This window comes from Melospiza melodia, chromosome 1, assembly GCF_035770615.1.
Source record: "Melospiza melodia melodia isolate bMelMel2 chromosome 1, bMelMel2.pri, whole genome shotgun sequence".
NCBI lineage: Eukaryota > Metazoa > Chordata > Aves > Passeriformes > Passerellidae > Melospiza > Melospiza melodia.
Window position 1 is genome coordinate 156,283,472 of NC_086194.1, and position 15,697 is coordinate 156,299,168.

The following is a 15,697-nucleotide window of genomic DNA, read 5'->3' on the forward strand; positions in this document are numbered from 1 at the left end:
CTATTCAATAGACTTCTTGTACCAAAAATCTTCTGTCTGGGCAAGAAGGCAATGCTTAGTTGCCCAGTCTGGGAGAACATTTCTGTCATGTAAGAAGTGTGGAAGGGGCTACTCCACATCTTACCTTGTTGGCAGAGCAAATTGCAAATGGTGCAGGAGTGTTATTAATTCTACATGCTTGCACCAGTCTTGTACACATTTCTTTACTAGCAAATGCTGTGATTTCATCCTTCCAACCTCTGCCTAGATCTGGAAGGGATTTCTCATTGCTACATCAGCTTTTGACTCATCTGACACATCAAATATGTGTCAGCCTTTGTGAAGTTGTGGGCTCTTGTTTATTCATGGAAGATTAAAACCAGGGAGGTGTCCTACTTTCTGTACAGGTTTTCAAAGAAAATTCCACAGCTTTCTTGAATAACTCTGGATTAAGTGCTTGCACTTGCACCTGTGTGCAAGTGTGTCTAGCAGTAAGAAGAAGGGAGAACCTGGGACTTCATGTTCCATATTACATCTAACTTATTGCTTAGCCTTGTCTACTTTCATCCATAAGTAATGGAGAAGAATTGTAGTCATTCAACGCAAAGGATATAAAAATAAAAGCAATTCAACTTGCAGGATATGTTTAATGTACATCTAGGAACGCATGTATACTATTTTTTGGGACACATGCCAGTGTACTAGGTTTGAATTTGTGATCACATATTTTAATACGTCTTTCTATATTGGAAATGCTGCATATTGTTGGTTTGATGGTAGGAAGGTAGAGTGGTTGATCACATTATTTTTCAAATATTTATTCCCCTTCTCTCTGCTTAAGCAAATTAATTCAGAAATATGTCCTTTATATAGTTTGCAATACAATTAAGCTTGTCCCCTATGCAAGCCAGGAGAGGACATTTGACATGGTTAAATTCTAACATATTAACAGTTAAACCCAACAAAATTATGTATGGCAAAAGAATTGCATAAGCTCACAAATGGTACTGAACTTGCAGAACAATAACCCTTATTTGCTTCCTAATTTCAGCTGGTTTGAATGGACAAAGTGGAGAGGGCATCTGGTAACTTTTTTCTATCCCACCCTCCTGTGCAACTTGTAGACTGCCTTGAAAGACAATGAATTTAACTTAACTTAGACAGTGAGAGGTGTTCACTGGTGATAAGACTACATTAAGAGTTTGCTGCCAACATTTCTACTGAAGTTATTATCCTATAACCAAAGTACTAAATAAACGTGCGTGCTTCCATCAGTTGCTCCAGTCTGTTGTCTAATTTTGCCTATCCGTTAAGGGGTCTGGGTAACAAAGGTATATGTAGTAGAAACAGCTGCTGCTAGATGCATCAGCAGTCTCAACTCCAAAACATGATGAGTATTTTATTTAGAGCTTGATCAATGCAAATAGAAATTCTTTCCTCTCGATATGGCTGCCTCTCTGCATGCTGAAAGACATCCACAAACATATTGCTGAGTAACAGTTTTAGGTACTGTGGTGAGTGTTGAATTTTCTTAATTTGGACTTAAATAAATCAAAGGGCTGGCTGGTTTGTTTTTTTTTTTTTTTTTCTTCCTCTTAAAAAACAAAGGAGAGCAGAGGTCCAGTAGTGATTTGTTGTAAGCTTGAGTTGAATCAGGATCTGCCTGCCAAAGTCAGGATGGTTTCATTGAGACTCACTCAGATGTTGCAGACAGATAGGGGCCCTTTGATTTGCTGATCTTTGACTTCAACAGATCCTTGTCTTAGCTATTCATCTTATTTCAAGTGCAGCAGACACATGTACTCATCTAAACTGCTAATGCCAATGTAAATGGCTGCATTCCTGAGGTGAAATACTGGCAGGTGCAGCTCTTCCCTCTCTGAAGCCTTTAGGCTGAATGCCTTTAGGCTGCCCTTATTGCTCTTAGCACTGCACAACTGGGAGCATCTCCATTTATGTGCATTACTCCAATGCATGCTGTTTTCAGGTGATGTTCATGAAGCACACTCTATGCTCAATGAGAATAAAAATATAGCAACCTCTTTCTCACAGATGTGCTAGCTACTTGGCAAGATACCAATGATCCAGTTATTCATCTATCAGGATGACAAGTATTTTACTTGCCTGGCTGGAGGGAGAGTGTCTTTTGGCACGTGTTTAAAATCCCTGCTTAAAATACACAGGGTCAGAGGGGAATTCAGCTGTGTAAGGAGCAGCACAGAATGTCTTCAGCTGCTGAGGGTTTGAAGTTGGCTGGTCACATTTAGACAGCCAGGCAGACTGGACAGTTTGGGCCCGTGTGGACCAAAGTACTAGGAATTCAAACTAGAGTTTGCAGATGGTAAAATTCAAACACAGAATTCTCTGGACTTAATTTGTTGGTACCTTCCCAAAGATATCTGCAAAATTATTTAGAATATGCAGGAACACAAACGTTTTCAAAGAAAAATCTGTTGTGGGGGAAATGGTTCTCCAAGTAGAGCAAGACAGAGCATAGCAACAGTAGGAGCTGACACACATTTCATGCTGAATGTGTCTTTGACCACCTTTCTCTGCCAGGACTGGGCTTTTCTCTATGAATAAATCTGCAATGCAAAGGAAATTGCTTTAAGTGTGGGCCCTTTTTCACTTGTGAATACCATGAGGTACTAATGAATATGTAATGAATAACTGCCTTTAATTAGACAGTATCTAGGCTGGTTATATACCCTGATGTGCTGACTTACGTGGCACAAACAAGCATCCTTGCATTGCAATCATACTTCTGACTGCAGTGTGTGGGCTGAGTGACATGGTCACTGGGTTGTAGGCATGCTTCCTTTCCTGTTCACTTGCATCCTTCTGTCCCATCCCATCAGAGCAAGTATCCTGTGATATTCAAACTTCAGTATCCTGAGATACTGAAAACAATATTCAACTATAACCCCCAAATTCCAATATAAATTCAAAGCAATTCTTTTTGGTAGTTACTGTGCAGCCACATCATTTTGTGATCATTGTCACCATGCAATATGTGCTGCTGGTGGAAGGCTGGGGCTGCAGAGGCTGGGGGAGATGTTTGGGGGACTCTCTGTTTGGTGGCAGCTTGAGTGTTTGTAAATATGAACGAAGCCTGAAGTCAGATTCTTCAGGAGAAGCACCTGAAAACAAAGAGTGGGCTCTAAATCCGTGGCCATTCTGCTTCTGATCTCGCTGCACATATTTAGTAAAACGTCCTTTCTATAGTGTTACTCTGGATGTAGTTTTCACTGGAAAAGAGGTTTCTAGCATTACTAAAAAGTTAGAAGAAAATGAAAACAAATGATCTTTTATAGATGTAATTTTAATTTAATTGGACTGAGTCCAGTCAGATTTGGTGGAGTAGAAGATGACAGGTAAAGGTTGTGTCCAGGGCAATGGAAATGCAAATATGACCAATTTTCCCATAAATAACGTTACAATATCCAAATCTAATTGCTTTTAACTGTAGCCTCATTGTGCAATTGATCTTTCGTTACTGTGCCAAATCAGTTTCAATTAAGACTGATGTGTGAATGATTCAGGCATGACGTTTGAATGATGCATGTCTAGATGACAATTTATAAGTGCCTCTTTGAGCAAAGTACAGGGACTTTGTATTTTTAGAGTTGATTTAAAATAAACAAAAACCTGCAATTATTACATAAGTGAGCTACATTTTGTCTTAAAGCTTCATTAAATGTATACATTGTAGTATGCATAAGTAATGGGAGGAAATGATCTAGCTCTATACACAGGCCACTTTTGAAATGAGTTTTGAGGTAATTTGGATAGTTCCTTGCAAGAGAAATTTAGTTCTGTAGAGCTATAAACAATGTTTGCTTTCCTTGATTGTGAACCTTTCTGATTTTCCAGCATTCTCATTCCCCTGCCTTGTGTAGAGTCATAGGATAGAAGAGAGAAAGAGGGTGGTAAGGATAACCAGGAGTATGTGGTATAGCTTTCATTAGAGAAAGATCAAACAAACCTGTGTTTAAAAAGGAATGAATAGAGGGGAATATCATGAATGTTGTATAGAAGTGGAAAGAGAAAAGATTAATTACCTGTTTTGGAGTATGAGAATGGTACCATAACCCCATTGAAAACCAGCAGGTTTTAAACTAAGCAAAATTAAAAATGTGCTCACGGAGTGTGTGACTGCATTGCAGAACTTTCTGCTGCAAACTGCTTTATAGCTAGAAAAATACAAGGTACTTGAAGGATTGAAAAAAGGGTTTGAAAATTTCATGGAGATTTTTTGGCCATTCCCAGCAATCACCCCATCGGATGAGCTCAAGAAGTTCTTAAACATCTGTGTAGGAAGGTGTCCAGGTGTCCTTCTCTGCAGTCTTAACACCTCTGTGTCACTCTCTGTGGCCTTTTTTATGCGCTCTCTTCTAACACGTCTTCTGCTGATGGTTACTGATTGTAGGGTATGGAGAAGAGGGACATTTATGCAGACACTGATTAGTGTTAAGGTATGTTCCTTTCTAACTGAGTATCCTCCAAAACCCGAACGCTAAAAGGGTCAGGTGAGTAGTACTGGGTTTTGAAAACGAAATTAAGTACTGGAGGAATTCCTGACCATGAAACTTAGTGCTTTTAATTCGAAAAACATAGAGATTTAGGGGTGAAAGTCTACAGCACAGCAGCTAACCCACTGCTACAGAGTTTGCATAGGTTTGTCACTCCTTGTTTTCAAATTAGGGCCGAGGCTGAAAACTGCAATTTTCACTTCTAGGCTCAGGGTAGAAGAATGTGTCCTGAAAACATTTTCTTTTGATTTCAGAAAGTAATTAGAGATCTGAACACATTCTAATCCTCTTATATTTTCCTCATTAGATTTGGATTACTGCAGCCAAGCAAGGGGTGAAAGCTGGCACGTTCTTCTGGTCTATGTAAGTACCTTCTGTTTTCTGGAGGTTTTAAACTAATAATTCAGAATTAATTCAATATAAGTATTTAGGAAGTTGTTTTCTTTTCTCTAATCATTTGGTAGATTAGGGACTTTATTTGTAGCCCTCTATTTGTGCAATGTTTCTGATAACCAAAGCTGATGCTACTGTTTGCTGCTTTAGACTCATGCACTGACTTCTAACAGTTGTCTAAGGAAAAGATATGTGCCTATGTGAAAAATTAGTCTTTCATTTCAAAGTGTGTTTTTTTGCTTCTTTAGTATTGCTAGCAATGTTTCTTAGTCCTCTGAGTGTGGAAGAATTCTTATTGTACTCTTATGTTAATTGACATCACCAGTCTAATTTACTTAAAAGTCTGATTCGTTCATTTTACAATGCAGTTTGTCCTTTGAGCAAGATACCCAATTTTCCTTTTCTAAGAGACAGCCTTGAAGATCTCTGCTGTTTGTTCTCTTGTTCAACGATTTCAACTTATTTTCCCTTGTTCCCACTAAAATGTATCTTTACAACCAAAAATGAATGAATTTTGATAAGTTTTGAGGAATTCACGTAGATCAGTCTTTCTATTACTGCTTCTGGCAGGATTGCAGGAGCAAAGAAAATGTTTAAGCTAGAAGACTGAAGTAATAGGGGCTTTGACTATTTTTCTTTTGTGATTCCTTTAGAAATAATATAGTTTACTCTTCTAAATATCATAAAGCACATTGAGGGAGTAATAAAACACACCACAAGCTGATGATAGGTTTAGGCTTGCAAGATGAAATCTGACAGAGCTCCACTCTGGTACTCTACAAACTAATCTATAGCTACATAGTCTACCCTGGCCAATGCATGCTTGGGGATATAAAATGTAAAAAAGGTGGCTAAGGACAGGTTGTATGAATGGCTAGAAAGGGAGTGAGGCAGACAATTTATGTATGATTGAAATATATATGTCTTAAAACTTTATTTTTTCATTTGGTACACAGAATATTTTTGGGAGAATTTTCAGGCAGACTTTTTCAGGAAAACAGAATTTTCAAAATGTTTTAGTCAGAAATGAGTTAATTGAACTAATGAATTTTCTTTTTTTTCATATTGCACAAGTAAAAAAAACATAAAAGTCAGACAGTATCCAAAATTATTATTCCATTTTAAAATCTTGCCTTATATGCAAATTTTAGTATAAATTCTCATTTTTATGGATTTTTACAACCCAAAGTTCTCCGTGTAGTTTGAGATTGAGGACTACTGTTTGTTTACAAGGCATTAAAAATGAAGGCATTTGGAAATGGCTGCTGCCATCTCTATTTCTCTTGCCAGAGATTTCCAAAGAGTGCTGAATTCAGTTTATTATGATGACTGATGGTGATGTTTGATTCCTGCCTTGGGATTCTGCCCCTGAGCTAATGGATTCTGATCTGACTGTGCCATTGTATTAAAATGACTGTGTGGTCACTGACCTGCAGAGCTTTTCCTAAGATGAGATATTTCGAACTTTAACAGTTTCTAGGGTTAGTCATTCTCGTAGCATGAACTTGGCCTCAGCAGCCAAGTGAGAATGGCAAGCACTGTATAAACAGTAAAGTGAGATGGGTCTGTTCTGCAGAGTGAGGAACTGTCAGGGTCCAAGTCCTGTGCTGCTGGCCTGGTGTTTCACATGGCTCTGTTCTGATTCACACCAGCCTAGCCCTCAGTGGCTACTGTTAAGGCAGTGAAATTTTTCCAGTGTCTGGAAACAGGAAAAAGGAGTACTACCAGAGCAGGGTGGTTTTTTAAACTTGTACTGATGTGAGCAGTATAGTGGATTTTGCCCATGCCAGCTATCCAATGGCAGCATAGATAAAGGTACATTTGGGTTAAAGGCACCAGAGTAGATCTTTTATTCACTCCTGCTTGAAGAGGTAAATTTACTTTGAGTTCTGAATATATTTGCAAACTTGTAATCATCTTTCTTTTGGAGTATGCAGACATTCGGGAGGTCTGATGTGATTCTGCTTGCAAATTAAGAATCAGTACTAAGCAAGAAAGAAGATACAGGATGCTAAAAGCAAATTATGCTATTATGATACATTATTTTAATATTAAATTCAGTTCATAGCAAGCATTTTGTTGATGCTTTTTGTATTCTGTGATAACAAGGTATATCTTTGTATTTTGTGGTCCAGTGTCATCCCCCATGAGCGCAGAATATTAACAATACTTCAGTGGTTAACCCTTCCAGACAATGAAAGGTAATTCACTTGTTATCTGCTGTTGGATAACTGCTAGTTTGTCTTCTCTTTCTAAGTAGCTGGAAGAGCAAGCAAAAATTTAATTCTGAAATTTATGTTTGTCTGTTACAAGCCATCACTGATTTAAGGATTTGTTTGGCTTTTGTGCTTAGTGTGAGTTCTTTGGGATTTGGGAGTTTTTTGGTTTGTTGGTTTGGCTTTTTTTGGGTTTTTTTCATATCAGGTTTTAACCATCCGCAGTTTGATTCTTCCAAATAAATGTATTATATGAATTTATTTCTTATCAAGAAGCATGTAATTACATGGATTAACTTGCATTGTTCTTGTCCTACTGAGCCTAATATGGTTTAACAACCTTACAGACAATGGCAGTTGTAGAACTGGACACCAAGCTCTAGGAAAATGTTAAGATTTTAATTATGAGTGGGTTTTACTGCACAAGTTCCCACATGCTGCTGCAAGGCTTAGGCAAGCTGCTGTTGGGATTTCTCCTCCAAGATTTAGAATGAGCATGTGTCCTCAGATGGTACTCCATGTGCCTCCTTGCTTTTGTTCTTGGGTTTAATAAAGCTGCAAAACAACTAATCGTGCCATGGAAACAGAAAACGGCTAAATAATTGTAGGGTTCTATGTCTGAGAAACAGTTCCTTTTCCATAGAGCTAAGTCTCGTTGGAAAGCTGACTCGGTTTGACTTTACCTGGCTAGCCTGTGTTTTTGTGGTGTTGTCAAAGGAAAATCTAACCTGAACAAGACCTTCCTTTCTTTCAGGCCTTATGTTTATGCCTTCTACTCTGAGCAACCAGATGCTGCTGGCCACAGATATGGTCCTTTCAACTCAGAGGTTAGCACAGATTTTTTTTCTACAGAAAAAGCAGGTGTCTCTAATACTTTTTTTCCCTCCCCAAAATATTGATGCTGCTCAGGAGTAACATTTTTAGCGAGTTTGTTCTCACCTGTTTCTGCAGTATGCTTCCCCTCTGCCAGAGAAAACAAAGTTGTCTTCTAAAGGATTGATCATGTAAAATTCACTTCTGGGAGAAGGAACTGCCTCTGCCTTTCAGGAGGAAATTTCTTGATGTGATACAATAATGCAAATGGAAAGATTTATTTGGTGAAGACAGGAGTATATTTGTGTGCAACAACATAATTTAACTTTCCTCTAACAGTTTATCCTTCTGAAAAGTAGTTGAAATATAATACAGAAAATATTGAGATAAAATGTAGAGAAGAAAAAGGTTTTCTTTAAAGCTGACAGCCAGCAGTAGCCAAAGTAATAATTCCAGTCTGTCAGGAAATGTAAAAAGCTGCTAGTTCCAGTTTCATATAGGCCCTACAGGGGTTCAGAAAGCTTTTCCAATAATGTTCCCTCAGGACCATACTGTTGAGTTTGGAAAAACTTTTAAAGCACCATAAGGCATTTTAATGACAAATTATGTGCAACATGCTGCAGTAGTTTAACCTCTTCTTTGACTTTGTGTAGTTGGCTGGGACTGATGGGCATTGTTTCCCCTGACATCACTGTCCAGGTGACAAGGACTTAGAGATAATGCACTTGTCTGGGATATGTGGGGAGAGAAAGTAAATGCTCTACCCATATATCCTGCTTTGAGTAGCTGGGATCTGGCATTTCCAATGATGTCTGACGTCTTGCAAAGGTCCCCTGGTTTCAGTGCAAATGCATGCCTGCAGATACCTATCACAAGACTGCAGGAGTTTTATATGTAAGATTTTCAAAGGGTAAACAAATGTTTACAAGCAACAAGTAAACAAGTGCAATCTTCAAAAAGTGAGGAGTGTATCTGATGCCTACCCCTTGGAAGGCAATGCCAATCTCCTTGAGCAGCCAGGTACCCAGCAGTAGTTTCTTATTTGTTTGGCAACATCTGCTGGCTGTTCTTGACAGTAGAAGAGAGCAAAGAGAAGCAGCATTAATATTTTGTAGTATAGTTGAGTTATTTGGGCTGTTTAAACAGTTTGCAGAGGTTATGAATTTGTTGTGAGCAGCAGCCCTGTTGGAGCAGTTTGAGCCATGGTCCTAAAGCAGTGGGTGTGATTATTCCAAATCAGCACTGAAGCACCATGTTGGATAGACAGAAGCAGTCCTTTTTCTGGATAAGCAGGGGTTAAGATTACCAACACTTGCTAAATTGACAGACATGGATATGTGTCCATGTTGTCATTTGGCTCAGAAGTTGTGTTTGATTCAGTCAGGCAAGGTACTGGTAATGAGAGCTCTCTGATTTAATGATGTAGCTCTTAATAATGCTTTATAGTTCCTCTTAGTGAAATGTTACAATTACTATATATGTGCCTTATGATTGAAAACTTTAATTTTATTTATCTGGATACAGCCACTTCCTTCTGAACAGAATGATGGAGCTTTGTCCATGGACTTAAAAGGGGAATATTAAGATGATGGCATCGTACATGTTCTTTCAATTGGTGGTGTTTAACAAATCTGCTTAGCATCCAGTGTGGCAATCTAGTTTCAGGTTAATTATGAGTCTAAAAAGTGAAGTGTAGCAAAGTGTTCAAAATAGGAAAAGTCATTATAAAAGCAAAAAGCCGCCAAAGGCTCTTCGCTGTAGGAGGGCTCTTGTGGATCGTTATCTGAAGATTGATCTCTAATTGCAAGGCAAAGCTTCAGCTCTTGATAAGTGTGAATTAATAGCTTATGAAAGTTTTGCAAATAGATAGTTTCATGTCATTTGTATTAAACGCAAGAAGACCATGAAATTGATATTTAGCAAATTGAGAACAGATGAGTTAGCAGAAGAACATGTATGGGTTTGCAGTTCAAACAGTGGACCAGACTTTGTGAATGGAAACTTAAGTAAATGAATACAGCTGTGTAAGTACACAGATGCTAAGCTTTGCTAGGGGCCTGGTTTCGGGATGGAAGAGCTAGAGGAAGCATTTTATATTGTTTCTCTTAACACTGGTTTCAGTATTTAGAAGCGATGAAATTTACATCATCTGGAAGACAGTCCTCAAAAGGATCCCCTCTAGCCAATTCCTTGATACCAAGAGCATGACTTCCCTGTGAAATAATTTTTTCCTTGTACATGACTGGCAGCAGTTAGACATTTGGAGTATTACTGATGATTTTTTTCTTCATGCAAAGGCAGATCAACCAAACAATAAAGTTTGAAAACAAGCTTGTAACAACTCTGTGTTATATTTACAATGGGTTTCTTATTTCTTCTTTTAAAGAGTGAACATTTCATGCTGATTTTTCTTACTGCAATTAGTAGTTTGAGGGATAGTTATTTACCTTGTAAACCTCCAAATCTTTATTAGAATAAAGGGAATTTTTATTTGAGCTTATTATACCAAATAATGTTCCAAATTTATTTTAAATAAATTTAAATCTTAGAGGTTTAATGGCATCCAGATGGCTCTTAGATCTTCCCAGCACATGCACAGCAGCCTATGTTCAGAGTGTCTTAAAGCAAGAAGCAAAGGGACTTAGATACACTTAAAATTTATTGGTGAATTGCCAGTGTTTTTTATATAAATGGAATTGATATTATAACTAGTCTCCACAAGTGTAACTTTGCATATCCACTAACATGAATTTCAGTGTAAATGAGTTGGTTGTCTAGGTTTTGAGGTTTGGTGGGGTTTTTTTTTTGTTTTGTTTGGGTTTTTTTGCTTTGGGGTGGGAGCATTTTATGGGGTTTTTTTCTTTAAAAACATTTTAGGGGGTATTTCAGTGGGTTCTGTTATGTTTTCAGGAACAGTTGTGGGAGTTATAAAATAATATGCTTGCTTTTGATTTACTTCTGCCTTTTTTTTTTCTTTCCCTCTCTGCTTCTGCAGTTGAACTCTGGTAGGTTGGTCCATCCAGGTCAAGAAGCAAAGCTTTGGCTGGCTGGTTACCCTTGTGATGTTACAGTTTCCTTCTGTAAGGGGGGAGGGATTCAGTTCCCTCCTCCATAACTCTGTTCTGACTCTTCTCAAGCAAGACTAAGAATTGGCTGGTTAATAAGAACTTGGCTTTTTTTATTTTTTTCCTAGCTAACTTTTTTTACATAAAATATTCTAGAAATATACTACCATAAGAGCTCTGAAATCCATCAAAATCTGGCAGTGCTAAGCCATTTCTGCTGCTCCTCTAACATGCTGTCTTGAGACAGTCACCTCAGTGTTCAGACTGCGGTCTCCTGCACTCGTGTGTTTCTGGCATTGTGGAGCTCTGTCTGAGCCAATTCAGAGACAGTGAAATGAGAGTCCTTCCTTTCCCTGCCACTCCTCTCATCAGGACTGCACAAAGCTTGAAGCGTTTTAGAAACAGAAAACTCTGGTGCTGCTTTATTAAAATGCCTTTCTGGAGAAAGACGAATGAGACTGGACTAGAATCTCCTTTCCAGCTGCTTGCGTTGGAAGCACTGAAACAGCATGGCAGATGGTAACATCCCCTTCTTCCCCCTTCCCTGTTCATGGAGCTCTGTAACTCAACAACTGGGAGAAGCTGCCTAAGTACATAGAACTTAAATAGCATGATAAATGCCACTCTCCCCAGCCCACTCAGCGTGCTCCATTGCAGATTGTGGTTTATCTCCTGGTAGGTGTCACTGTCAGCTCTTCTCACACCATCTCGAGCAGTGCCAAGAGCCTGCAAGTTGTGTGACAGTCAGCAAGAGTGGGACAGTTTGAAATTACAAGCAAGTTGATTAAAGGGAGAGTAATTTATTTTAGCTAGATTTTAAGGTTTTTTTCCTTCTACTTTTTTTTTCCTTCCATAAGTCTATCCTAGGTAATTGTGCATTTAGGAATAATACCATTACCCAATCAGATGCCACTCTGAAACAGCTAGGAAATTAAATTCTCAAAATGCCCATAAAGCTGGTAATAAGGGAGGTAGCAGCACAGGTTTCTCATGCACTGCCACTAATGTGCCCCACCCAGCTAATTTGAAGCTCCATGTTAATCGAGTCTCACCTGTGTAGCTCTGATCTGCAGATCCCAAATAGTGGCAAATGGGGTTCTGGTGATTTCAGTGAGGTGCAGGGCATGGCATTCAGTAGTGGTACCTGCTAGTGCTATGGATGAGAGGACTTGATTTCACTAATTCACTCAAAACATTGGTGTGGTAAACCTTGCAGAAGTCACTGAGATTGGACAGCCTCTAATACTCACACCTGAACTGTTGTTCAAATGAAATGTTGCATTTCCATCAGTACTCAACCCTGGACACTCATTAAGTTGTGTGCAGTGAATTTTGCTGTAATTGAAATTAACTTAAATCTCAGTAATATTAATGGATTAATATTTGATAACTAATACCCCCTATATAACTATGTCTTTTCAAATACAGAAGCCCCACCTCTCTTTAGAAACATCAATTTAATTTGCTTTTATGCTGTCTGCTCTTGTAACTGCTGTTCTGCTTTCAGTACAATTTGGTGAATTCCTCCTTAAAAAGGGGTAGATCCTAAATTGTCCAAAAGCCTAAACATTTGATAAGGCCATAGCATTTATGTTTCAGGATTATCTGGCACAGGTAGCTTTACTATCTGATGTGAGTTGAGACAGGCTTTTTTTCTGAGTCCAGACATCTCTCCCTGCCAGTACAGGAGAGTAGTTATGGCTCCCCTCTTACTCCGCCTAAGAGACCTAAGAGAAAGCTTCCTCCTAAGAGGAGACAGGAAAGACCAGTTGCAGCTCCAAAGAAAAGAAGAAAAGTACATAGAGTGGATCAGTATTCTACGGAAACTCGTCGGAAGAAAGTAAGTTCCAAAAATTTATGATGGAAGTGCCACTTTTTAGGCACTAAGCTGTCTTTATTTTTTTCAATTTGGGAGTTCTCTCCATGCTTCAGGTTGGGATTTTGCAGCCAAAACTTTTATAAATTTACTGAAGGACCCAAAGGAGAGCAGCCAAACCAGACCAAGCCTTCTGGGAGCTGTGTTTATCTTGTTTCAGAGTGTTTGCATTAGGGAAAGTTATCTTTATAATCTTTATTTTTTAAAATATGAGTGAGAAAAGCCATCAGCTGGAGGCAATGTCAGAAAAATCTGGGAAGACACTACCACTGCTGCTAAACTTTCTGAACTGTTACGAGTTCTGCAATATGTTGTAGCCTCCCTAACTCCCAGCTCATGGGAGCATGGTGATTACTTGAGGTTTTGTGTCTAGTTATGTTTCCGCAACATCATGGTTGTGGAAATATCCTGAAAATATGACTAATAAAATATGAAAGGAAAAGAACATTTGTTTTAAAAATACATATTTTGAAGTCATTTTGTAACTTTGGAGGGTAAGGAATTTTTCTTGCAGGATTTCTAAATGGTGCATTTGCAAGAGGTGGTGTGTAAGTCTGTTTTCACAAGGAAAACATCAAGTAGAAATTGCTTTATTAGGAAAAAGTGCAAGTGGATGAAAAGAGTATTTCTTAGTGTACAGTCTTTATCCACCTGGCACTAACAATCTACATATTTCTCCTTTAAGCTAGAAACAAAAGCCTTTACACTCCACAGCATCCTACAAGAGGCTATAAACATTCTTCTCAAGAGATTTTTGTGGGAATGTTTTTTGACTTGTTGCACAATTCAGCTTTAAAGAGTTATTTTGAGACACATTATTTAAGTGTAAAATCATGACAGACAGGGACATGCAAAAAAACCCCCCACATATAGAACCCCAGGAATTTTTCCAGAGAACTTTTAACATTTTAAGGTTTATTTGAGAGGAGAATAACTACTATGGATGATGTTGCTATTACTCCCTAATTTGCCATTCCAAGTGATACCCTTCTGACATGAAATAGTGTAGAAATGATATTCCTAGTGACGTGAACATGTGTTGCTCTTTTTTTGCCTTTCTTTCTCTGAATGAAAAGGTCATCCAAACTTACCCCTAAAGAACTTTTTCTTAAAAGTCAGCTGTGAAAATTTGATGCCATTATTTCAGAAAAAAACTCCCTACTGTTATGTAGTAGTTGCCATCATATTTGCAAGTTAATCTTTTGATGCTGTTTGAAAGCAATGAAATGCCCTATGGAATGGATCCTATCAATTATTAAAAATATTTAAAGTAAGATTCTTTCTTTCTTTCTTCCTTCTAATCAGACATTCTCAATGGGAAAACCTGTGAGAGAATCCAGCTGGATTTTTTATATTTCAGGTACCACACCTAGCACTTTCACAATGCTACAAAACTCTTTATTGTAGCACCATCCTAGAAATCCATGTATCTTTAAAGATAAAATGGTTCTGTACAGTCTTCCAAAGTCTTGATAATAGGTGAAGAAAGGTTTATGCAGCAGTTTTCTTAGCCAGTAAATCTTTGAAATCTGCATCTGGGAGGAGCTGTAAGAGGAGATCAGATTGCTGAAGAGGGTAGCTAAACAGAACTATTACTTGAAATCTTTGAATTATTGGTGCTGTTTATCATCATTATTAATTTTGAAAAGAAGACTCAAGCTTGCTGACAAAGGAAGACATTACTGGGAAATCTGTCTGGATTTCCAGCTTCCTTGAGTACATTTTGGATTCTGAGTAAAAGTTGTATTTCCTTATATGATTGACACAATATAAATAGACTTGCATAAAAATGGAATTTTCATTTGTAGAAGAAACTCCTTGTATTGGAGAGTGGAAGAATGGAAGAATGCTGAAACAGAAATTTTTTTTTTTTTGAACTTGAAGGTTTCAAAGTTTTAACTTTAATGACTATTTAGGCTTTCCTGAATTAAATTATTTCAAAATTTCACCCCTTGTCTAAACCTCTTCCATATGTTGCAGAAATTGTTCCTCCTGTTCCCCACCGTGATTCCTTCTCCTGTAAGTCCCTTCTCTGTATTTATAGTGCCACATGGGAGTTGACATTTCCTGTCTCGTAACCTAGCAGACTCATTTGACATCTCTCCCTTAATGATTCAGGCAGAGGGAGAATTTCTGAACCATCTCTTTCTGGGTCACACTAACATGGTGTTTATTTTAGAGAATTCTGCTGAAATCTATTTTTTTCTCATCCAGATTCTATCATCCTCTTTGTCATTGGAAGGTTTTTTTTTTATTGTGAATATTTGAACCAGCCAAATCAAACAGACAAGTGAGGAAGAAGTTGCCATATAGTGACAACAAATGCTTTATTCTCAAAATCAAAACAAAATGAGTCTTCTGCCTAAAATCTTACTTTTCCCCTCTCTGTGTCATGTGGCAAAAAATGTTTCATTTTCTTAAGGCTGAAAACATAGTCCTATGTCTTGCCTTTTTCAGGTTTTTGGGGGGCTTTGGGTTGGGTTTTTTTTTGTTTGTTTGTTTTGTTTCTCTTTTTGTTGTTGTTGTTTTTTTTTTTTTTTTTTTTTTTAATATATAAAAGAAACTTTAATGAAGAAATCACAGTTCAGTATCTGTCCTCTGGGGCCTGCTGACAATTTTGCCAGAACTGTCATTTGAGCTGTTGGAAACTCTTGGCTTTGAAGCTGAAGAACACTCACTCTGAGCCCCATGTGCTACTCAAGTGACATGCACCATGTCATCCTGGTATCAGATGTCCTTTGAAGTGAACTTCATTAAGTGCCTTGGCATGTGAATCCCAAGTCTAAAGCTTCATTTCACGCTCATTTTTTGTCTAAACCATTC

General features: G+C 38.0%; 1 protein-coding gene across 1 annotated transcript in view; it reads left to right on the plus strand.

The window, feature by feature from the left end:
- Positions 1 to 15,697, plus strand: part of ENPP2 (ectonucleotide pyrophosphatase/phosphodiesterase 2) — a 71,125-nt gene that overhangs the window by 32,881 nt on the left and 22,547 nt on the right. Inside the window, 3 exon segments of the mRNA XM_063173155.1 lie at positions 4,819 to 4,874; positions 7,040 to 7,105; positions 7,875 to 7,947. Of these exon segments, the coding sequence (XP_063029225.1) occupies positions 4,819 to 4,874; positions 7,040 to 7,105; positions 7,875 to 7,947 (195 nt within the window).